Source organism: Henckelia pumila, chromosome 1 (assembly GCF_033568475.1).
Source record: "Henckelia pumila isolate YLH828 chromosome 1, ASM3356847v2, whole genome shotgun sequence".
NCBI lineage: Eukaryota > Viridiplantae > Streptophyta > Magnoliopsida > Lamiales > Gesneriaceae > Henckelia > Henckelia pumila.
In genome coordinates this window covers 71440436-71466591 of record NC_133120.1, presented here as the reverse complement: position 1 = coordinate 71466591, position 26156 = coordinate 71440436, and the positions used below count along the sequence as shown (strand labels likewise).

The 26156-nt window shown below is 33.2% G+C and overlaps 2 protein-coding genes across 6 annotated transcripts; both read right to left on the bottom strand.

Moving 5' to 3' along the window:
- Window positions 1–1530: 1530 nt before the first annotated feature.
- Window positions 1531–12072, bottom strand: LOC140864786 (1-Cys peroxiredoxin). Its single transcript, XM_073269153.1, has 3 exons — window positions 11952–12072; window positions 11341–11861; window positions 1531–1638 (listed from the first exon to the last, which is right to left on the bottom strand). Exons 1-3 carry the CDS (start codon window positions 12070–12072, stop codon window positions 1531–1533), a joined length of 750 nt encoding a protein of 249 aa, XP_073125254.1.
- A 7433-nt stretch (window positions 12073–19505) lies between these two features.
- Window positions 19506–24184, bottom strand: LOC140876467 (YTH domain-containing protein ECT4-like). Of its 5 annotated transcripts, none has more exons than XM_073280441.1 (8): window positions 23761–24183; window positions 23026–23090; window positions 22697–22835; window positions 22479–22549; window positions 21925–22401; window positions 21276–21812; window positions 20943–21155; window positions 19506–20567 (listed from the first exon to the last, which is right to left on the bottom strand). In XM_073280441.1, the coding sequence occupies exons 2-8, from the start codon at window positions 23071–23073 to the stop codon at window positions 19944–19946; spliced, it is 2109 nt and encodes a 702-aa protein (XP_073136542.1). In that variant the 5' UTR covers window positions 23074–23090; window positions 23761–24183; the 3' UTR covers window positions 19506–19943. The 5 variants fall into 5 exon arrangements, with proteins under 5 accessions (XP_073136542.1, XP_073136555.1, XP_073136563.1 ...); XM_073280454.1 differs by lacking the exon at window positions 23761–24183 and adding an exon at window positions 23383–23727; XM_073280462.1 differs by lacking the exon at window positions 23761–24183 and adding an exon at window positions 23400–23727.
- Between the last annotated feature and the right edge of the window lie 1972 nt (window positions 24185–26156).

Genomic DNA, 26156 nt, shown 5'->3' with positions numbered 1-26156 from the left:
AGCACTTTGTACAAACCGATGCTACACGTAATCTATAGTAGCGGTTTAAAAAACGCTCTTAAAAAGTCAGACAACACAAATGGTTTGATCACAACCGATCCTACTATGCAATTTTCAAGAGCGGTTTTGGAGCCGCTCTTAAAAAACCGCTTCTAAAAGAGGTGTTTTTTTTGTAGTGTTAACAGAAGAAAAGAAAATAAAAGCATAAATCTTTTGATTGAGAGCGTCCGTAGTGTGGTAGCACCTGTCTAGGTTGATATCTAATTTTACAAACGGTTCATCCACATGCGTCGCCTCAAATATAATAATATCAAATAACAAAAAAAAATATTTCAGACTTTTATTGTCTGAATAAATTACATACTTTGTCTCTAATAATGGCGTTAGGTTTTTGGAGAACATACCTTGAAAACCAATCCAAAATTATACTCTAAATAACAAACTTCACAGAGTTTCAATCACAAAGTACATAAATAACCATTTAGTTGCATTAAATTATTCAACTCAAGCTTCCAAATTAGAAGAATTTATATTTACCACAAAGCCTTCAAGACTTCAAGAAATAGTAAGAGTGTGTGGGATCTTTAATCTCATGTTCTATTTAAGGAAACTAGATTTGCAGCCAACTAACTCAGTTGAATTTTAATTCTTTCAAGTCAGTCAAACGATAGGTTTAACATCTGAAAGTACCTCGATAAATCGATGGTAATATTCAGCTAGACCCATAAAAGAAAGTTTCAGAAATATCAGCCAATCTTGAACAATTTAATACGATGTTAACCTTTATAAGATCAACAAAAATATCATGTTAAAAATAACATGATTATGATTTCACTATTATGTCCAATCATAATTCTCATTGAACATTATAGTCTCAGTTCGTCTAACACATGAAATATGAAACATCAATTTCAGTTATCCAATGTGTTCTACTCGTTTCTTGGCAGGTCCAAGATATCATCAATAGAATCATCTAAGAATACTCGAGAAAATTTCAAAGAATCTGATTCTTCAAGTCAATGAAAATATCGAACATAAGATGAATCGTATGATATAACCATAAAGTCATAATGGTCATATATATCATACAATACAGTCTTAGGCATATTCAAGCTACACCTGATAATAATCAGAGTGAAAATCATTATCAACTACACAGAATGCCCTGAGAACAAATCAATAATACAAGCCAACAAATATTCGATTTTGCATAACCAATATATATTCATACAACATATCATTTATATATTCATACAATATATATTAATACAAAAAGGGTTGGAGCTTTTCAAAGGTATGTATTTCATCGAATACATCTGTATCCAGAAGATCCTGAAATAATATTTGTCAACTTATTCAAGTCGTGTTCTTGCACATCATAATACAAATTTTCCAATTGTCTATAATCTACGTGTCATATTGAGTCTTTTTGTCATTGATATTCAGTTATATTTTGGTTGAGATCTGTTATATATGATATGAGATGATATTGTATCGTGAAGATTTTTGGACACTTCGATTCGGTCTGGCTTAGGTAGTTGCTGGTTTCGAGAGTGGAGCCATATTTTTAGACACGGTCCGCTGAGTCATGGACCAGCTCGAGCATATTATGTATGATTTTTTATATCGATCATTTAACTCCTGATATCCTTATATCTTGCACATGTCGGCTCTATCATATTTTTAGTTTGTATATGGTATGATTGTGTCTGGCCGACACTTGTTTATGTTTGTTATGTTGTTGAGAAGATTGTTGAGTTATTTTGAGTATTTGAAATATTCAGGTCTGTCCAATTTACGGGGAGGTCATGCCAAAATTTTATAAGCTCAAATGAAAATTTTTAACTCGATTTTCTGGTGTTTATTAATTAATTATGATTACAAGTTAACTAATCACGATTAAGAAAACTAGGGATGTTCATTCGGTCCAAACCAAACCGAACCGAACCGAATCGAACCGAAATTTTGGTTAACCGAACCAAAATTCACCGAAAATTCGAACCGAACGGTTCGGTTAAAAACCAAAATTTTCCGGTTTTTCGGTTCGATTTTTTTGATTTAATCGAATTTATATATTTTTAATTATTTTATTTATTTTATATTTATTTATTTATTAATAAAAACGAATAAAAAAATTAATTAAAATATTTAAAAATAATAAGAAAATCAAAAAAATAAAAAAAAATCAAGAAAATCGGTTTTCGGTTCGGTTCAGTGAATCGATCGAAAAAAACCTAACCGAACCAAAAACCGAAAATCCAAAAATTCGAAAACCAAAAATCGAACCGAATTTTTGGTTCGGTTTTTGGTTCAAACCGAATTTTCGATTTCGGCTCGGTTCGGGCGGTTAACCAAACCGTGAACACCCCTAAAGATAACAGACCCTCACATGTGTCACGAGTGGACACACGTGAGAATTCATGCAGATCGGAGCTTTCGAAGTAGGAGTTTGGAGCTTCCGAAGAGCATATCGGAGCTTTCGATCAGGGATTCAGAGACGTGGCAAGCATGCGAGTTCGGACCTTCCTAACTCCGCCTATAAATAGGCCGTGGATTTCTCACAATCAGTGTATGTTTAGGTGTATATTTTAGTCCAGTGTATATTTTGAGTGTTTTTAGCCATATACTCGAGGGTCGGACGATAGCGAGGTGCTACGAGAATTGTAGCGGAGCTGTGCCAGGGTTGAGATTTTAACATCAACGGGCTGATGACGGACACAGGTATAGTCCGAGATCCCTAGTAGTGTTAGAGAATATTTATTAGCTTAGCTAAGACTTTTAGATAATTACTAGTGATATGACTTTCACTTTATTTGTAATGATGGACTGTAGATGCATGTACATCTAGGCCAGTTCTGGAGGTACATAAGTACTGATTGAGATTTTCAGCTGAGTATGCATACTTATGTGTTGTATTTTATATGTTGCATTATACTTGTCATGTAATGCATGTTTATATTGATCATGTTATTGTATGTTGCATTTGCATACATGTTGAGAATGTAATCCTTTCGAGGTATCCATTTGTATGGGGTGGCTCGACCTTTTTTTCTGGACGGTTGGACACCAGAAGTACACAATGGCTGACGGGTCGTGAGTTTTTGGTGTTCCAGGGACATTTGGATCCACGTCTGGTTTTGAGTGTGGTAGTGACCAAGAGGGGCATTTCCGCATTAGTACTACGTACTCATTGGCGCCTATTCTGAGCATGATATTCTTTGTTGATCTAGATATCCAGTACATGTCATATGCACACACATAGGTTTTTATACTCATGTTTACGTATTGGGCGTTAGCGCTCACCTCCCTGCTTTTATCTCGGACAGGTCTGCAGGTTGAACAGGAGCTGGATCAGTGTTTCGTCGGTGACCAAGGCTTGAGAGCAGGGGTTGCTGGTGGATTTAGTTTAAGTTGCTTGCTGACATTGTATATGATTTCGTTTGGGTTGTATAATTATTGCTTTGAGATTTTCAGTTATTTTCGGTTATATTTGCCGGGTTAGTATTTGTTTTAAGCGTTCGCATATTACTCTGATTTAATTTATGTTTAAGTTAATTACATGTCTAAGTCTCTGTTTAGTAGGTGATCTTGGTCGGTTCACTATACCAGGACTTCTCACATTCATCACTAGTTGTCGAATGTACAATGACATTCCTTATACTTTGATATTGATCACGAAAAATCGCAGGGTTTAATTTGTCTGGAAATTTATTTAATATGTGCCACGACATATCAACGCACTGTTTGGGGAAACTTATATTATTGCTTTGATAATAGAAGGATCCTGTTTAGTAATAGTCAAGTTTGGTGCACCTTTAGCATAGCTTCGAGGAACTTATTAAACAACCAAAAAACATACTCGGTTTTTTCATCACTCAGAAATATACAATCAAATACAATAGTATGATGATGTTATTAACTCTTACAAAAAGTGAGAAAATTATCCTACATATGGTGGTATTACACGTCGCATCAAACACTATTACATCACCAAAAGCCGTGTATGCCCTCCTTGACACCGGATATCCGTCCAAAAACACCTTATAATGTTGGATCATAAATCCAACGTTGGACTTATATGTAAATAATTATGTATTGTGGACTGTCAATAAAGTTAGCCCATAAAAGTGATCTAAATAAGGTTTCGGTTTATTTGAGCTTTAATGTATCTAATAGGGTGTGGCTTTTAATGTGTAGATAGTAGTGGGCTTTTCTATTTGATTGATGGGCTTAAATAGAAGTCCTAAATATAAATAAAGGGTTATGGTCCCCAGATCACACGACGTCTACATCGACACAGTCATTCTATATAGAGAGCGTGAGAGAACTGAAGGAACTCTCAAGGCAAATCGTGTTGATCTGGAAGGCCAAACCATGCAGATCTACATCAGTCAATTATTAAGAATTAAGGTACGCTTCCGCTTAAGTTTACAGTATTTAATCTTAATGATTTAGCATGATGATTCTGTGATTCAGTTTATTGGAAATTTTTCCTCAACAAGTGGTATCAGAGCCACTCATGTTTAAATCATTGAGATATGATTTATATTCGATTTGGTTTAATCGAAAACAGAAAATTACAGTGTTTTGAATCAAATTCGAATTTCAATTCCAGAAATATTTTTTTATTATTATTATTTTCGGATTTATTTTTAAAAAAAAAAAAATTCTGGAAAATCGATTTTTCGATCTAGGGTTTGTGCACCGCCGGAAAACGTTAGAAACGGCCGACCCACGGCCATCTTCGGGCGGCGGTGGATGGGGCGTTTTGTAGGCAACATACAGGCGCCTCACATAGTAGAAGATTCACGTCGGATTACGTCGCATATTGATCGAATTCGGACCCCAAAGTCTCGACTTCTGTTTCTGCGTGAGTTCGAGACTTCGGGATTTCTTCGCCGGCCGATCAAGGGACGATTGAGGTTGGTGATAGCTCAGTTGTGGTCGCAGACCTGCGTGATGTCACTGGACGGTCGGAATTTGGCCGGGAATTGGAGGCGGCGGCGGCGGCGTGGAGATGGGTGATGGGTTAGGGTTTGGTTTTGGGCAATTTTCGAATTTTCGAAAATTTAAAAAAAAAAAAAAAATTTTAAATTTATTGAAACGAAAATATTTCAGATTTTTTGGTAAATTTTTCTAACCCATCACATATTTTTTTGGATAAAGTTTAATTTGGTTATAAACCCATTTTATTTTGGGTTTTAAGGATAATTTGGCTTAAGGTTTAAATTTTCAATTATTCAAATAATGATAAGGTTATTTTTATATATTTTAAAATGAGTTGATTAAAATCAATTTATTTTAAAATATAAAAAGTTATGTATATGTAATTTTTATTAGTATTAATCGGCCTAAAGGAAGATTAATATTTAATATGATTACATATGTGTTTAAATAAGGATAAAATTATGATAGTTATTCGGTTTTCATGTGAATAATAATCGGCCCAAAGAAAGATTATTATTTGACATATTATTTACTATCAATTTTCGGTATCCCTTATGAGGTGTGCATTATTTGAATTAATTGATTATTTTCTATGGATTAAGTTTATCAGGTCAATATATATCAGGTCAATATACATGGGTCAGTTAATTTTTGAATATACGGGAATCCAACCCAAAAGGATCACCCATGACCAGTAAATTGTCTGATTTGCCCACCAGTCGGCATTGATCTTACGATCAATGGTTAAAATAATTAAATTTGACCAAAATACTTAAAATTTATTTTTTAAGAAAAGGGTCAATTTTATTTGATATTAAATTTGAATAAAGGAATAGTTAAGGTATATATATTTTGAAATAAATTGGTTGAAACAACATGTAGCCAAAGTGACCTCTATTGTGGAAATTAATTTGTTTTGAAATATAAAAAGTTTTGTACATGTAAATTATGTGAATAATTAATCGGCCCAAAGGAAGGTTATTATTTAACAGAATTACATGTGCAGTTGTGGTAATAAATATGTGATTATTATTTGGTTTTACATATGAATAATAAATCGGCCCAAAGGAAGGTTTATTATTTGATATGTTCTTATGATCAGTATTTGATTACTACACCAAGATATCATTTACAAGTTAATATTTTGTCCAAAGATGAAATATTAATGGAGTGTCCGGTATCTTGAGATGGGGATTGCCTTTATTTGAATTTAATACTACTTATTTGGGGCATTTTTTGTGAGCATATTTAATTTATTGATAATTTTTTGTTCAGTTAATATTTGAATATTTCTGCTAGTTTTACTGTCCGCATCAACTTTATTCTGACTTTCAAAGATTATCGTTACTTCCAGTTATGAAAAAATTAACATCTTGATAGTTTTTGGAATAATGATCAAAGATATTGCAATAAAGATTTATTCAAGCATACCTTTTTTGAATCAGAGTACCTCTTTTAAAAGGAGGGAGATAGAAAGGTATGAGAAATTAAATTGCATGTTTGATGATCATTAAGGTAGTCATTTAGGAATCATTAGGGCAATATGTTGAAGAGATATAACTACAGTTAAGAATCACCTTAAGAATATTGAAAATGAGGTTTGTCAAGAATGAAAGAGTGAATTTTGTACGTTCTTGACAACTTTACTTTCAATGAGGTATAAAGATAAATGATTAAGGATAAAGTAAGCTGCAGATATAGCACTTCAAAAGAAACAACAAAATAAACCGAGTTAATCGGAAAATAATATTGTTTTTTTTGTAGAGCTAAAAGACTCATGAAAATAAAGTTTCTAAATTTAGTTTGTTTTAAGGTTAATTTATCTTTGATGTCACATCTGATGGATAGATTTTGGTGTCATCATCAGTGTGTCTATGCGGGGTTATTATTATTGCTAAAGTTCAAATGATGATGAAAGATTCATCAGTGTACAATGGCAAAACAGTTAAAGTTGAAATAATTGAAAATTTTAGATTATTGTTAAAACCTGAGTTGTATTTGAATCTGAATGAAACATTTATTGTACCGAATTTCAGATGGAATAATTTTTATTTCTATTTTGGGCAAATTCGGTTTATCTTGCTCATTTGGAAATGAAAATTTTGGTTGTTTCATGATTCAAAATTGGTTGGCTCTGGTTTTTCATCTTGTTACAATAATCTTTCTTCGGTTGATACAATTGTTTCATTTAATGAGCCCTTGCAATTAAGTTTACAAGACTCAAAGATAAAAATAATTAAATGAGAATACAGTTACGTCGTGACATAAGATATTATGTTATATCTCCGGATGGAGAATAAAGAAACTTATGTATGACAAAATTCTCAATCCTTTAAATTTAACATATTTTGATATTTGTGTTAAATGTATAAAGGGAAAACAAACAAATTAAAGGAGATCTGAAGTCAACAAGAATTTGGATGTTTATGAACTTATAAATATGGATATTAGTGGGTCTTCCAAATGGTTTTTTGGAATGATCAACAATAATTTATATTGTTCATAGATGATTATTTTAGATATGACTTTTATATCTCATTTATGGACAAACACTAATGACTGCAGCAAAGTTTGATTAAAGTGATTCTTAAAGATCTAAGAGGTAAAAGTTTTATGGTCCCACAATTAATTTGATTCTCAGTTAGGAAAATGCTTGGTTTTTGAGGATGTCGAGTTTGTGGGGGGGGATAAAGTTTGAAAATTGTCTTTAAGGAAGAATATTTTAATATTCTCACAGGTGTTCTTGACATTGATCAAAATTATATTTTTTGACTTTGTTCAAAAACATAATACGGTAAGACAATTTAGGTAAATCTTTCATTCAAGAAATATTCTAAAAGAACAAACTCTTACATCTCAATAACCTTGTCATTATGGAGTTCTACTCGAGAGAGAAGAAATACAATCTTAGGTAATTTGATTGTATGTCTCCAAGAGAATAAGGTCAACATTAACATAATAGAAAATGATTTTATCAATTTCTATCAAGTCATAAAAATTCTAACTCTCGAAATGGATTGATGTCAATATAAAGAGATAAAATCTATGAAAGACAATGATATTTGATATCTTGTCTCATTGCCTAAAGTGTGAAGTTCATTAGTTCTAAATGGATATTTAAAACCATGAGTACTCAAAAGGTAGTGTGAAAAGATATAAGGTTCGTCTTGTCATTAATGAGGTTTTACACAGTAAGATGATATAATTGTACAGATCTTTCTCTTTGGTTTCTTTGAAAGATTCTTCAGGAATATATTGACCTAGTACTGGATTTCAATTAATAAATGATATTTTTACATTTCATCATGTGATCATCTCGTTCGGTTTTGAGATGAATTTGGTCGATGATTGTATATATCATAAGGTCTGTGGGAGTAAATATTTTTCTGGTTTTGTATGTGATGATAGCCTACTCGTTAACAACGATATAGATATGTTGCATGACACCAAGAGATTTCTAGCTAAGAGTTTTGATACGAAAGATCTTGGTGATGCATCTTTTGTACTGGGTATCCAGATACATTGGGATCGCTCTCGACGTATTCTTGGATTATCACAGAAAAGCTATATCGAGAAAGTTGTAAAGCGATATGGATGCAAGATTGTAAACCAGTTGATACCCTAAGTTGAGGAAGACAATTTAGTCTCAATCATTGCCTTAATAATGATTTAAAGAAAATAAATACAAAAGATTCTTTATGACTTAGCAGTACAGAATCTAATGTATTACTAAGGTATATACACGTAAAGCTTTTATATACGTGAATGGGATGTTGGACAAATATTCAAATAATTTAGGAGTAGACTATTGAAAAATAGTCAATTACGTATTATGAAATTTACAGAAAATAGAAAGAATTATATGCTCACATATCAGAGGTCAGATCGGTTTTGAGATCATTTGGTATACTGACTCTGATTTAAGGGATGTCTAGATAGTATGAAAACTATGTTGGACTATTTAAACTATTGTCAAAAGGTGTTATCTCACAAAAGAGTACTAAAAAATCACTTGTTATAGTATCTTTTGTAATGACAGTAGATTTTATAGTGTGTTATAAAGCATCCAATCAAGTTTATGATTATTGAAGAAAGAGTCCAGAGTGAATAGTTGTCTATAAATCACTTCAGTACAAACTCCATGTTTGTGGATCCATTTGCTAAGGGACTATCACCCAAAAGGTTTTGTGTGCACATTATTTATATGGGTGTTTTGTCAATTAAGGATATTCAGTTTCAGTGGGAGTTTGTAATTTTAAATGCTTTTATAGACATATTTCAGTGATTCGGTTTTTGGTTTATGGATACATAAGGAAAAGTTATTTCTGCAGAAATAAAGTTTTTGGTTTATTCACACTCTGACTCTGTTTTGGTTGATCTCACTAAGGTTTAAGGGTGGACCAGTTGGAAATAGGCATGTTAAGATCACATTACATGAAATTTCCATGCTACACATCCACATCATAATCCATATCGTTCAGTTTTCTGGCATATGTGACCATTGATGGGTCGAGTTACGATGAATGTGACAAAAGCCTCTTTGATCCTATGTTAGTATGATTGATGGACCAGATTAGCAGTAGATACATTTCGGTAATGACAGCGAAGTTGAGCTCATTTGGTTATTTTGCAAAACATAATTATAAAGTTTCACATATAGTCCAGTGGGAGATTGTTGGATCATAAATCCAACGTTGGACTTATATGTAAATAATTATGTATTGTGAACTGTCAATAAAGTTAGCCCATAAAAGTGATCTAAATAAGATTTCGGTTTATTTGGGCTTTAATTTATCTAATAGGGTGTGGCCTTTAATGTGTAGATACTAGTGGGCTTTTTTATTTGATTGATGGGCTTAAATAGAAGCCCTAAATATAAATAAAGGGTTATGGTCCCCAGATCACACGACGTCTACATCGACACAGTCATTCTATTCTATTTCCATCGATAGATAGAGAGCGTGAAAGAACTGAAGGAACTCTCAAGGCAAATCGTGTTGATCTGAAAGGCCAAACCATGCAGATCTACATCAGTCAATTATTAAGAATTAAGGTACGCTTCCGCTTAAGTTTACAGTATTTAATCTTAATGATTTAGCATGATGATTCTGCGATTCAGTTTATTGAGAATTTTTCCCAAACATATAAGTCTTTTGTCTGGGTCAGTCCCATAAACAAAAATGAAATACGAATGCTTGTCTTTCTCATATTGAAAGAAATCAATCAATGTGTTGGCATTGATAACCTTATACTCATCTTTTGGAGTTCTCTCATAGTTTCTCTAATATCTTTCTATAAAACATACTATATCAATCTCAAACAATCGCACATACTATATCAATCTCAAACAATCGCATTTGTTGACAAATCGACACATTGATTGCTGAAAATTGTTCTGAGTGTTTGTTTTTCTTTTTTTTTTTTATGTAAAAACACTACGATGTGATCGCATAACAAATGCATGAGTCAAAAGTACTGGATGATTATGACTTTATATGAAAGTATAGACAACCCAACCACGATTTTTTGGTTGATAAAATATTTTATTGTTTACTCCATCTCGTGTGTTTGCCCTTCTTTAAAAGGTACAATTTTTTTCCAAATAACTTCATTCGTGTGCTTACTTTTCTTGCTATTATTGTTCATTCTCACAATAAAACTGGATTCTCGTGTTGGAATGAAAATGGATCTCCGACTATTTGAATTTAATTCATCTCAACTTTGTCTTTCCATCGTGTCCAACTCGATCGGAATTAATATATCACTCATCATATATATATATAGCACCACTATTTTCTTCTATATATTTCTATAAAATAGGACAAAATCATGCACATATGTTTATAATAATTTTTAATAAAATACAGAAGAAAGAAAAACAAAACGAAACACCCACAATAATAATAATCGATATATAGATACCCATCGATCGTCATTAAATTAAGGCAAGCGGTTAGAATTTCTGGAATTCAAACTTGTTTAAGAGATTTATTCGCTATAACAAAAATCTCCATTAATGGAAAGATTCTACATGCAACTCAAGAAGTCTATTGGCAAAGATGAGAAAAGTGTTGGAATTGAACTAATTATAGAAGAAAAATGACAATTCCGAAAATCCATTGATAAACACAGTACTCATTGTTCTATCATGCAAAGTAGGTAGCCATCAAATCCACATGAAAAAGTTGCATGTGCGAAGGCTTTATATACCATTAAGTCGATGCGTAAGATGAACAAAATAGATCGATATATATTACAACCCGGCCCGTATCAGCAAACAACAAAATACGCACAGACAAGAGGCTAATGCCTCTCTATACATCGCATATATATATATACTAACCTGATTACAAACTTCATACATATTTATTTATATATGAGTGGCTAAACCACATGAGTGAACCTGAGGTAATCTTTGTTAGAGGGAAGTTGGACGCTGTCGAATCCTTGTGGGAACGAATGTTTGGCATCGTCGTTAGAAACATCCGGCGAGATCACCACCGGTTCCCCAGGCTTCCAGTTGGCAGGCGTGGCCACCTTGTGCTTCGACGCCATCTCCAGCGAGTCCAGAACCCGCAAGACCTCATCCATGTTCCTCCCGGTGCTCGCCGGGTACAAGAAGCTCAGCTTTATCTTCTTGTCGGGCCCAACGACATGCAGAGCCCGAGAGGGAGTGGACGCGTTGCCTTCCACCATGTTGAGTTTCTTGATGATCTCTCCGGTGGGATCCGACGCGATGGGGTACTTCACCTGGTGGTGGTTCTTGTTGTAGGCTTCGATGTCTTTGATCCATTCTTGGTGGGACTCAACATCGTCGCAGGAGAACCCCAGAAGCTTCACCCCCCTCTGCTCGAATTTGTCGGCGTAAGCGGCCATCGCCCCAAGCTCCGTCGTGCAAACAGGAGTGAAATCACCTGGCAAATATATGCACCATCATGTAACCGATGGAAATTTTACAACATCATTTGTGAATATATATATATATTAATTAGTACGTACGTTACCTGGATGAGAGAAGATGATGGTGAAGTTGGCATTGTTGCAATATTCGTGGAGTTTGATGTTTCCACGAGTGGTCTGAAGATCAAGGTCTGGTACAGTGTCTCCAATGGTGAGTCCTGGCATCTTTAATTATCTTTAATTAATTGAAATTGAGATCGAAATAGAATGAAGAAGAAGATCAGGATGTATCATGTATAATGTATATGTTGAAGGGTTTAAATAAATAAATAAAATAGTGATGGATCGGAGGAGACGTTGCATGGAGAGAACGTGGCTGGCATGCGACACTCATTCTCTGTGCTGCTTCCATCTGTGCTAAAGCTTTTGCTTACTTAATGTGGATATATTAAATCAAATCCTTTAATTTATAATTTATAATTTATGTTCTAAAAAACGTTTGGCGATAAGCGGACGATCACCCATCGCTTAACGCTTAGATACTTAAGTAGCTACGGGGATTAGGAGATTTTTTCTTTTTAGGCTGAATATATGATTATTTTAGTCCAATTCATCTTAATATTTTTCTAATATATAGTTCGTCTTTATCGAATTCATCTACCTAAGTGGTGTTTTTTTATTCTAAATATCTAATTATTCTTGTTATTTTAATATTTTTTCCAATAATTCCTCTTTATCGAATTCAAAGTTGAAATACATGATATATTTCTCATCTTCATTCACTACAAATTGATGGGCAAATATGTCAAATAATATTTTTTAAAAAATAAAAAATTTATATATATGTTAATCTAGGCAAATTTTGAAGCGTCTAAACGATGATTAGGCGGTTTAAACAGTCGGTTAATGTAATAACTCCTAAAAGTTTTAACTGTCTAAAATTCGGAGAGGTGGGCAACCGCCTAGGCGCGCCGCCTTTTAGAACACTGTAATTTATAATCATTTTATTTATCCCTTTTCAAAAAAATAAATAAATAACTTTTCTTTATCCAGTTAGGTCTTTAAATTAATTGGGGAAAATTTAACATCATTCTTTGACTTGTAACCCTGCCTTTTCTGAGTATTTCGAGCGAATCAAAATTTTTTATTAGATAAGATTAGATGCGATTAAAATAATAAAATCAGGTGATATTTTGGAATATATATAACGCTCCTTTCGTATGCATTAAAATGCATTTAAATTACAAAGCTATATTTTCTAAGGAAAGCGTTTTCTTTTTAAATAAATATTTTTTTGAAACTGATTTCTCCCACCGAACACACTCTAAAACTTGAAAAATGTTCTTCTTTGAAAAAATAAATTGTAACTTTTATAATATTATATGCATTTAGATAAGTATTTTAATGCTTTTAAAAAACACTCAGTTAATTAAGCTAAAATAAGTTGGGTTTTTTTTCTTCTAAAAAACCAAACTTATAGCTTTTCAAATTCTTCTCCCATAAATCAAATTTTTAAAAATAATAATAATTTCCATCTATTTAGTTAACATAAAACTATTATAACTTTTACTTAAAAATCACTTTTAAAGACGAACTTTAAAAAAAAAACACTCTTTTAAGCGAAATACTCACTGAAGTAAATGCAAAGCTCGATAGTTAAATTTTCAACAGTAAAAAAGAACATGAATTATAAATCTAATTTGCCGTTGGGATTTCAACTCAAAATTTCAAGACACAAATTATAAAATAATTTTTGTTGTGAAAAAGTAAAAATTTATGGTAAAAATTAAAAATTTCAAAACTCAAAATATATCAAACTCTACATTTTATAAAATTATTCTCTCTTAAATTGTGTTTTTCTACACAAATGGAGAGACCTATTTATAGATCTCATTTGGAAATAATTCCAAAAATTAATACATAATCATCTACATCATCACGCACTAATTTTCAAAATTTTACAACTCAATTTTCAACATTCATTATTCAACTTTAAATAATTTTCAACACTCCCCCTTGTGGTGATGATCGTGATATGGGGACTGTATTAATTACGTGTTTTTTATACTGCCTCGTTAAAAATCTTACTAGGAAAAACCCACTGGGATAAAAACCATAGTAAGAAAAAAAGAGTGCAGCCACGTAAACTCTCTCTCATGTTAACACGAACTATTCTTCACATATTTCGTAGATTGTGCATCTCAATGTTATATATATATGTTTTCTGAATATCGTCGTAGGAAGTGCCTTTGTGAAGAGATCTGATGAGTCCTCACTTGATTGAATGTAACAAAACTTTGGGGGGATATGTTTGGTTCTGTCACTTTTGATGTATCCTTCCTTCATTTGAGCAACACATGCATCATTATCTTCATATAGTGTCGCAGGCTTCTTGTCTACTGACAATCCACATGAGGTTTGGATATGTTGGGTCATTGATTTTAGCCACACATATTCACGGCTTGCTTCATGTAATAAAATAGTCTCGGCGTGATTTGATGAAGTTGTTACGAGTGTTTGTTTCTATGAACACCAAAAAATTGCAGTGCCTCCACGAGTAAATACATATCCGATTTGGGAACGTGCCTTATGTGGATCAGATAAGTATCCTGCATCAGCATAACCAATGATACTTTGATTGGTATCTTTTGAATACAAAAGTCTCAAATTTGTCGTTCCTCGTAGATAACGGAATATATGTTTAATTTCGTTCTAGTGCCTTTTTTTTGGATATGAGCTGAATCTTGCCAATAATTTACAGCAAAAGATATATCAGGTCTAGTATAATTTTCAAGATACATAAGGGCACCAATGGCACTTAGATATAGTACTTATGGACCAAGAATAACTTCACCATCTTCACATGGACGGAATGGATCTTTTTTCTATGTTTAATGATCTAACAATCATTGGAGTACTTAAAGGATCTGATTTATCCATATTAAAACATTTAAGTACATTTTTCTGTATAATTTGACTGGTGAACAAAAACTCCATATTCTATTTGTTCGATTTGTAAACCCAGACAATACTTAGTTTTTTCAAGGTCCTTCATTTCAAATTCTTTCTTAAAGTACAGCATAACTTCTTGAATTTTCTTATTCGTTCAAATGATGTTTAAATCATCAACATATACAACAATAATTACACATCCGGATGTTGTTTTCTTGATGAAAACACAAGGGCATATTGGATCATTTACATATCGCTTTTTCATCAAGTGCTCACTTAACCGATTATACCATATTCAGTCGAATTGCTTTAACCCATATAATGATCTTTGCAATTTCACATAATAAAATTCTTTTGGGTTTTGAACTTTGTGCTTCACGCATCTTAAATCTTTTAGGGATTTTCATGTATATATTACTATCAAGTGATTCGTATAAGTAAGTTGTAACAACATTCATAAGACGCATTTCCAAAATTTCAGACACTGTCAAACTAATCAAATATCGAAACGTACGTAATTGCATTCATAACGGGAGAATACGTTTCTTCATAATCAATTTCGGGCATTTGAGAAAAACTTTGTGCAACAAGTCGAGCTTTATATCTTACTACTTCATTTTTCTCATTTCGCTTTCGAACAAAAACCCATTTGTATCCAAAAGGTTTTACATCTTCAGGTGTAAGGACTATAGGTCCAAAAACGTTACGTTTATTTAGCGAATCCAATTCAACATGGATGACATCTTTTCATTTTACCCAATCTTGCAGATTTTTACATTCACCAAAAGATTTTGGTACATGATCTTCATTCTCATTTATGATGTCACATGCCACATTGTAAAAAAATATTTCATTAATTTCTTCTACATCTTTTCGGTTTCATATTTTTTCACTATTAACTATTAATATAATTGATAGAGATTTCACGATTCTCGTCAGTTTGTGGTTCTGACAGAGCATTTTCATTATCAGGTGTTTCTTCTGGAACATCATTCTCTACTTTGTGATCATCGTGTTTCTCTATGAATTTTTTTTTCGAAGATTTTTATCCTTGGAACCGACTGGTCTTCTACGCTTCAAGCGTTTAATGACATCATGAGTGTTTTCAATTTGTTTTTTTAGAACTTCGATTCGAACAGAGGCATTTACAGCATGTATATATGATTTTGTTACCCCTTTTGTGTATGCAAATGCATCTGGCATTTTATTTGCTATTCTTTGCAATTGCACAATTTGTTGTACATTTTTCTCACATTTTTTAGTTCTTGGATCCAAATGTAACAATGATGGTACATACCATGTAATTTTTTTTTCGATGTGTTTCTTTTCTCCTCCTAACATTGGAAAGATTTTTTCGTTGAAATGACAATCAGCAAAACCTGTTATAAACACATCGCCTGTCTGAGACTCAAGATATCGAATGATTGATGGGCTATCATAACCGATATAAATACCGATCTTTCTTTGAGGACCTATTTTTTATCATTGAGGTGGTGCAATAGACACATATACCATACATCCAAAAATTCTCAGATGAAAAATGTCTGGTTCTTTACCAAATGCAAGCTGCAATGGGGTGTATTTATGATATGCACTTGGTCTAATGCGAATTAATGCAGCAACATGTAAAATTGCATGTCCCGATATAGAAATAAGGAGTTTTGTTTTTATTATCATTGGTCTAGCAATCAGCTGTAGACGTTTAATCAATGATTCAGCTAATCCATTTTGTGTATGTAAATGAGCAACAGGATGTTCAACAGTGATTCCCATTGAAATACAATAATTATTGAAAGTTTGTGAAGTAAATTCTCCAGCATTATCAATTCTTATTTTCTTGATTATATAATCAAGAAATTTATTCTATAATTTTATTATTTGAGCCATTAATCTTGCAAATGTCACATTCCGAATTGACAATAAGCATACAAGTGACCATCTGCTAGATACATCGATCAATACCATAAAGTATCGAAATGGTCCACATGGTGGATGAATTGACCCACAAATATCACCCTGAATACGTTCAAGAAACATGGGTGATTCAGTTTGGATTTTAGCTGGTGATGGTATTATAATAAGTTTTCTAAGAGAACATGTTTTACATTGAAACTTATTATTCTGAAATATCTTCTGGTCTTTCAGTGGATGATCATGTGTATTTTCTATAATTTTTCGCATCATTATTGAACCATGATGTCTCAATCGATCATGTCAATTGGTTAATATTGAAGAATTATTAACCACCATGTTTGATTCAATTGGACTTATATGTGTATAATGCAATCAAGTGGGAAGCACTGGTAGTTTTTCAACTACATATTTTTTTTCTGATTTATATGTGATAAGACACATATATTTTTGATTTCCTTCAGTTATTGTCTCAGTATCATACCCATGAGAATATATGTCATTAAAACTCAACAAATTTCTTTTTGATTGTGGTGAATATAAAGCATCATTTATCAGAAATTTTGTACCATTAGGTAACAAAAAATGTGCTTTACCACAACCTTTAATCAAGTCTATATGACCTGATATTGTATTCACCATTGTTTTTGTTGGTTTTAGTTCCAAGAAATATCTTTTATCTCGGAGAATAGTGTGTGCTGTACCACTATCAGGTATGCAAACCTCCATGGGATTATTTACTTGTTTATCTTTGCTCATAGCATTTTTCATATCTAACTTCAAAAAAAATATGCAATAAAGAAAAATTAAGGACAATACATATTCAAAATATAACATGTTTCATAATAACACAAGAATACATGAAAAATACAATATGTTAAATTCTTGTCTCACCAATATATTAATCAATGTCCTCGAAATCATTCAAAAATTCAGCAACATCGAAATGATTTGAACCACTTAAATGGTCTCTGTTTTCAACAAAATTGGTCTCTTTTTCTTTTCTTTTTATCGATTCTTTATAGAGCTTACAAAAGTGCTCAGGGGCTCGGCAAGTACGTGATCAATGTCCTGAAGTGCCACATCTATAACAAACACTCTCAGATCTTTTTGAGTGATTTTCATTTTCACTCATGTTTTCATGTTGCCTTTTTGGTGGGTGGTTCGTGACGCCCTTTTGAGATGAGTTATTAAAGTAACTATCTCGATTGTTTTCATATCCACGGCCGCGACCACCACCGCGATCATTTCTACATCCACGTCCACGCTCACGTTCTCGTCCTCGACCTCGACCTCGTCCACGACCAAAATATTGTCAATGACTTTGATTTTGGTTTTCATTTTTATTTACGACATTTGCTTCTAGAAATTCCGTTGATCCAGTGGGTTGGGATTGATGATTTTTCATTAATAATTCGTTGTTCTTTTCCGCCACAAGATGACATGCGATGAGTTCAAAATATCTCAAAAATCCAAGCACTCTATATTGTTGTTGTAGAGTTATATTTGATGCGTGGAAAGTAAAAAATATTTTCTCAAGCATTTTACATTTCAATAACCACATGTCCACAAAATTTCAATTGTGAGACTATTCGATACATCTCAGAGTTATAATCACTGACTTTTTTAAAGTTTTGGAATCTTAACGTATTTCATTCATTACGGGCGGTCGGAATTATAAATTCCCTTATATGCTCAAATATTTCCTTCAATCTTTTTCATAAAACCATTGAGTCTTTTTCTGTGAGATACCCACATTTCAATCCTTCATCAAGATGTCGACGTATGAAAATCATAGCCTTTGTTTTATCTGGTGAAGATGATATATTATTTTCTTACTACTATATATACACAATAAAAATATATAAGCAGTAATATATAATATAATCATATCACGTTATTATAATGTGGTGTCATAGACATCATTTTATATAATAACATGAAATTATACAATATAGTATAGATAATAAAAATATATAAGCAGTAATATATAGTATAATTATATCACGTTATTATAATGTGGTGTCATAGACATCTTTTTATATAATAACATGAAATTATACAATATAATATAGATAAAGTCAGGTATTATATATCACATCACAATATTATAATGAGGTGTCATAGACTTTTTTTATATAATATTGTGAAATTATACCGATATAATTAATATATTATAATATATGCACGATAAAAATATGAGCAGTAATATATAATTCACGTCACGTTATTATAATATGGTGTTATAGACATCTTTTTATATAATAACATGATGTTATATATTAAAATATATACAAAGTAAAAATATATAAATATTAAAATAAATATTCTTACTTATTGAATATTTTTGCAATTTCCTTGTGTTTTGAAGATTTGAAAATTATAAAGAAACTTCGAACGATCGTGCTGATAACGTGTTGTAAAAAAGTAAAAATTTATGGTAAAAAATAAAAACTCCAAAACTCAAAATATATCAAACTCAACACTTAATAAAAATTTTCTCTCTTAAATTGTGTTTTTCTACCCAAATGGAGAGAGCTATCTATAAATCTCATTTGAAGATAATTCCAAAAATTAATACATAATCATCTACATCATCACACACTAATTTTCAAAATTTTACAACTCAATTTTGAACATTCAACTTTAAATAATTTTCAACAATTTTCAGCTTAATTCGCAATTCCTTCACCGCAAAAATATGCAGCAAATCAGGCACTTTACATACTTCAAAACACAAGAACCAAAGAAAATGCACTAAACAGAAGCAAAGACGGGTGAGGGGGCATACAACGTAGTATCTGAAAGTCTTTCCATTTCACTAAATAATTTTCCCTTTTCTTTTTCCTTTTTTCATCAATTCTGTAAAAACAGATACAATAGATAAATGGTCACATTGTAAAAAACGGTAAAGCCAACCTCAGCCTAATTCCCCAAAATCCCAAAGCCAAAACCAGAACCAAAAGACATTAAGTTTATCATATTTCCGTCATCAAAATACAAAAGTTTCCGGGTAAAAGTGAGTCGAAAAACTGAGCTCACATGGTATTAGTACCCCCCAAATTGAAGTAAAAACATGTAGCCTATGATTTGTGATAGATAAACCCTTCGCTTATAGGCCAGATTAGAACTTCTTCACCTGCGACTAATCGGTAACATCCACCACGACAAAATATTAGTAGCAACTCAAATCCATCCCAAACTTTGCTCAAAATAAAAACCCACCAAAATACTTAACCATGCGGAAGAGCTTTGGCAACAAGTGGAATTGTTCCAAATGTCAAGATTTCAGAAAATTCAGTGCCATTAACTTTGACCGGCATCGACCCGATTGTAACAACACTTCCACTTATAGCTGCGGCAGAGGCATCGGTAGCGGGTGATGAGGAATCTGACTCAAGCTGCTTCGAATTTATAGTCAATGATCCAAGTTTCAACTCATTGCCCAAGTCTCGTACTCCATCTGCTGAAATTTCGCTGTTCCTATTTAACTTTGTTGAGCTATTCACCTTACTAGCTTCAGTTACTGATCTATGCATGGCAGACTGGCTATCTGAGCAATTTGGATCCCCATCTGCTGGATCTTTGTTTTTTTCTGCAGCCAAGAGTTTGGGTTCTTGCTTGGCAGTATACTCATCACCAACAAAAGGAAAATCATGTACATGATGAAACTTGCGAGGGGCATCCACCAAGGGAATGATATATGGATTTTCGTAACTCCTGGTTAGCAGCCTGGCTCTCTCTTCCTGTAAGATCCGTTGTCTATTTTCATAATACATGAAGTCATCAAGCAGGGAAGTCTTCAATGTAGAATTGTTAAATATTTGCAGCATCTCCAAACCTTTCTCGTAGCAAATCTGAAAATAAACATTTCACAACATTTAGACAAGCTGGTAGACTACAAATTATTCAGTCCTCTACAAGTCAAGCAAATTGATATAATCCGACATCAGTTATCAACACCAAGAAAGCTATAAAGTGAAAAACAAATTCATGATCACATAGATGACACATCGGTGATGATCTTCATCAGTTGACCGATGCACATTAATATCATTCGTGTACCGCCAAAATCAATGATAAATGTCACGAGATCATTGCAATCATGAAGATCATTTCGTTGTCAAAAGTTGAACACAAAAATCACAGATATAGTATACGGGTGAGGGATCATAACCAGTTCGTGGATAGATAAACGTGCTAAGGGAGTAGAGCAAGAAGTGCAAAGGTACCTCTTGGGTGTCCCTGCTGTTAGTCACTGACTTGTTCTCGTTATTCTCTAGAATGATATGCCTGAAACTGGGGTTTGGCACATCCTTTATGTAGCGCCACTTCACAGGAAAGCTGCCACTCCATTTATCTTGCTGCCAGAAATCCATATCTTTTAGGAAATCAACCGGGCCAGTCATCTCAGCGACACCACAGAATTGGCCACTGGCATTAACCTAAAAATAAAAAAGCACACCGTTAAAACATGGATCTGAGGCTTCTGTAATAAAACCATGAGCATAGAATAGAATCCTGCTGTTGCCGTCTAACAAAGAAAAGTTAAAATTATCACTTACAGAAAAGAAGAGGAAGACAGGGCAGCCTGTTGGATCTCCTGCAGCTATTCTCCGGGCATCTTCATATGCACTGTTAAGCTTCTTGTTTCCATTAGGTGTAGATGACCACACATTATACTTTATACTTTTATGCACATCATCCTCACTGTACGATTTGATGACAAAGAACTTTGCATTTTTATAATCATCGATACGAAAACCATCTTTGTTATACTGATCCATATGTATAGTGATGTTTCCATTTGCATCAGGATTTCCAGCCCTTGTTGTGTATGCTTTAACAACCAACTGACTTTTCAATTTGTTAGTCCTTGGGCCATGATTTTGTTCACCCAGTGCATCAGAGCTGCCTTTAACATCATCTAGAACTCTACCGTTAGGTAACTTAGGTCTAACTTTATGTACAGATGACTGAGCAGGTTGACGTGATTCAAAACCTGACAATCCATTTGCAGGAGGTAAAGAAACCTTTAGTTGGTTACCACCAGATGTCAGCTTCGCACCTGAACCATGTTCTGTTTCTCGCACACCTCTTGCCTAAAACAAGATTTCAACAAAATGGTTAATATACTGCTATCAGCATGATGAGATAAAATGAATTCAAGGTTGACTATTCTGGATAGATGCCATGATCTCATAAAAGACTTACCCGGCGAATTTGAGATGATCCATGACCAGAAAAACCAGCAGAAGCAACACCAGTCACAGGCTGTCTGCTAGATCCATCTATTGATCTACTTCCCTCAGATGACTTTACAAGGGAATTCCTTCTGGAAGCACTGCCCCCCGGCAACGATTGTGATGAATTTGAATTGCTTGAAAACAAACTATACTTAACAGGAGGGCCATCAACTTGATTGACAGATGTAGTATTATAAGCATACGAATCTGTCATCCCATTACCCATAATATCATGCCTAGGTTGAATAACCACAGGCACGTACGCAGGTGAAGAAACAGGAGTCTCGTATGAGGAAAGGTTGTAATACTGTTGAGGCGTTACATAGGAGCCGTCCATTCCTATTATAGCACCAGGAATATAAGGATTATAAGGGTTATAAGGAGACTGTTCATATCCATAGCTAGGAGTATAATACGCAAATGGCAAGCTTTCATTTGCGCCACCCTGCAAGACAAGAATAACATTCCATAACATAAACTGGTATTGAGTGCAAATCTTGAACCCAGAAGAACAGCACTCACAGTGTACTGAATATCTTGACCGTCCAAACCAAAAACCACACCATCCTCAAAGTCACCAGTTGATTCAAATCCTATCAAGTGTGGAGAGTTTATCATTTAGTCACAGTTCCAATGATAATTTATAATCAACACCAGACAACTAATAAAATATTAACGTCTGACTCCAACTCAATAAATTTAAAAAAAAAAGAAAAAGAAAAAGTATAGAATATTTTAACCTGTACAGATATATCCATAGTTACTGGTAGGATAATACAAGCCCTGATCAATAATGAATTCTGGGGTACCATCACTGTACATGGCCTCAAATTGTTCAAGTTGCCCACTTAACTGTTGGTTTGATTCAGTACCTTGAATCTGCAAGATAACAAAGTCTTAATTTTTAAAAAATGAAAAAAACCAAAAAACCAAAAAAACAAAAATTGTATGTGTAGGACATCATACTAAACATCATAATCCCTACAAAGTAAGAACTCCTGAAAAAGGGGGGAAAATTCTTCCACCAGAATAAGATAGATTCAAAGAAGAACTGACATAGAAGAATTACCATAAATGTATCAGCAAGTCCTTGATCAGGAATATTGTACACTTCCATCCCAGGACTTGCCACACCTACAGAAATAAATAGTAATGCATAAGCATAAGAGAACTGCTATAGGTTACAGGGCAAGGTTAGCTGAAATGCAAAATTAAACCTCAGTCATCCGCATGTTCTACGACAAGCAAAGTTATAAAAATTGAAAATCCACGCTGATATACAAGATAATCCAAAATGGTGGACACCAACGTAGTGACATTGAGAATGTTTTTTAAACTGCCAAAACAAATTTAAAAAAGAGTTTTCTAACGATGAAGGACAAGACCAGTCAGGATTGATGCGATCACAAAAGTCAAAATATCATACCTAAGAGATAAACTTACAATCAACTCAGGAAAAAAAAGCAGCCAAAGAGTTACAGGTCCCAAACACCTAAAAGTGAAGCGCAGCACACAATCCCCAACAACTAAAATACATAGCATGAAACTTCCAATAGAATCTCGAAAGACATGATGAATTTGGTCAAAGCATAATAAAGATACAAGATTCAATGAACCCTCCAAATGATACTAAAACCCGCCACAGAAGCAGTTCCACATACTTGCACCTTCCATATAGCAAATATACAGACGCGGAAATAAAAAAAATCAAACCACCCATTTAACTAATAACACCGATAAGTATTCTGCATCAGATAAAAGGTAAGGTCTTGAAATTACAAAGCGTGGAAAAAAAAAAGGGTACCAAGAAACAAAACAAAAGGCAGGCGATTGAAGCTGTTGTTGAGTCAAAGGGCAGCTGAAGGATCAAATGCAAGAGGGCTTGAAATCGCACAACGATTACTGGACAACCAGCTGTATTATATTTTGATTTATCCGATTAATATTACTTCAGAAATAATATTACTGCTTCAAAGTCGACGCGGCTAAGGAAACAAACCCTAGAGAGAGAAAGCAAAAGGGTGGTCGAATCCAAGAAATTTGAACGAAAATCTATGGAATCGCAATTGGATTAGCCATTTATTATATTCGACGCGTTGTCATGTCATGCGAACACGAACGCATATGGAGACGGGGATTGAAAGTTGAAACGATCCCTGATTGCTGGCCAGTGGAGCTCAACTGTAGGGCTTTTGTGTGGAGCGTTTGGGAGGTTGTACCTTGATGTTTGTACCATGAGGAGAGGATGTGAAAAATTACACAACTAGCCTTGGGGTTTGTGGTTTTTGATTCGGACAAGCCACCGAGGGGCGAGGACCAAGGGAATAGAAGGATCTAGTAGGGTGTAATCGGAGGATACTAGAAGGTTTTCTTAAAAATAATATATATGTAATATATATGATATTAGAATTTTTTATTAAAAATGATTGAAACCAATGTTAGTAACACATTTTCTAATAATATTAATGCTTAAGATGGATTTATGTTAAATAAATAAATAGAACCTATTCCGAAAGATAATTTTATCCCAATCCGTATATAATTCATATGAATTCAAATATTAATGAAAAAATCCATGTAAAGATATGTCTAATTTCTAAATACCAATTTACTCGTTTGACGTCTCCATGTAATAATAGTTTTTTTTTTTGTTTTTTTGAAATCATGTAAGGATAGTTTGAAACCCATAAACATGGATGATAAAAGAAATATAAAGCAGTAAAAAAACCGAAAAGGGAAAAAAAGTTGATGGGAGAATTTGGTGTGGGTGTTAAACATGGATGAACAAAATTTATGAAAAACAACAAAACAAATCGAATTCAAAAGTTGAAATCAATTACTGTTGGCAAACTTTAAAATAAGTGTTTATGAAATTTTTTTAATGTATTCAAAAATCAAAACCAAATTAAGATTTATTAAGAAAAATTTTTAGAGCTTACAAATACTAACTACATGTTTCGCATCATTCATGTTTGGAATTTGCAATAAGCAAATTGAACGAAAGTCAGATCAAAATTGCAATTTTTTTGAACATATATAGCCCCTTTAAAATTAGCAAATTAATTTTCTCAAATAAAACTGTAAAATATAAAGTAAAAGATACAAAAGTTTTAGAGTCACATTATTTGTATATAATACTAAAAAATATATAACATTCAAAATATTAATGTGATGTAAATTTATAATTGCCTAAAATTTCATATTTTCTAACTAATTATTGTATTAACAATACCTAAAAAATCTAAGTTTGAATAACCATTATGTATGGCACCAACTAAATCATGTGGGGATTAGCCTATTGCATAGGATTTGTCCAGTGTGGTTTACCTGACTAGCGTAGTTTGCAGGCTATTGTGTTAGTCTGGGGTTTACCCAAAGCACACCGAAAGGTAGCGGCTCCGGGTTTCCACATCACAAAAAAAAAAACTAAATCTTGTGGGGGCAGCGTTCGCATACTGGTGACACTTACGCTCTGAGCATGTGTGTTTCAGATCTTGATCCAAGTGTACCAGAGCATTCATATTAGACCTGTGTACTCATACTTGTGTATTAGGTGTTAGCGCTCATGTCCTTATTTTTATCTCGGAGACCCCGTCGACGGGGCAAGTTTGCAGGTTGACCAGGTGCTAGATCAGTGTTCGGTCGATGACCAGGGCTTGGGAGCTCAGGTTGCCAGTAGTGTAGTCTAAGTCGATTTTTGGTATCTTTATTTATTTGATTGGATTGTATATTGATTTTATTTGATATTTCAATTAATTATTCTAATTGTATTATATCGGGTTAGTATTTTTTAAGTTTTGCGATTAACTCCGACTAAGTTTCTTGTTTAAGTTTAATTAAATTCTTAAGTCTTTGCTAGTAGATGATGGGTCGGGTCATTACAGATGGTTTCTTTTTGGGGTGGCTTAATCACGCTGTAACTCAAGACCGTTAGTCTTAATTTTATGTATATTTATTTTTTTAAAAAAAACAAAAAGTATTTGTGTTACTCAACATTAGCATGAAGCCATGAATTATGAATGTAATATATTACACAATTCGATCTATAGACATAGCAAAATATAATACTTATGACATGAGTAAACAATATTTCTCACTCAAATCAACACATATTGTACATTATTCATTCATAAACATAACGAACAAAAAATGATATTTTTGCAATGAAAATTAAATTTTTTTATGAGTCGTCCCAGGTCA

Bases quoted from the DNA above. Each gene is read 5' to 3' on its own strand.
- LOC140864786 (XM_073269153.1), bottom strand. From the start codon at position 12,072: ATGCCAGGACTCACCATTGGAGACACTGTACCAGACCTTGATCTTCAG. The intron at 11,862-11,951 runs GTAACGTACGTA...TATATTTGCCAG, and splicing joins CATCATCTTCTCTCATCCAG to GTGATTTCACTCCTGTTTGC. The intron at 1,639-11,340 runs GTGGTTTAGCCA...GGATATCAGGAG, and splicing joins ATTACCTCAGGTTCACTCAT to TTAAATGATCGATATAAAAA.
- LOC140876467 (XM_073280441.1), bottom strand. From the start codon at position 23,073: ATGGAAGTGTACAATATTCCTGATCAAGGACTTGCTGATACATTTATG. The intron at 22,402-22,478 runs GTGAGTGCTGTT...CTTGTCTTGCAG, and splicing joins GTCAAGATATTCAGTACACT to GGTGGCGCAAATGAAAGCTT. The intron at 21,156-21,275 runs GTAAGTGATAAT...TTTTATTTTTAG, and splicing joins CTGTCTTCCTCTTCTTTTCT to GTTAATGCCAGTGGCCAATT.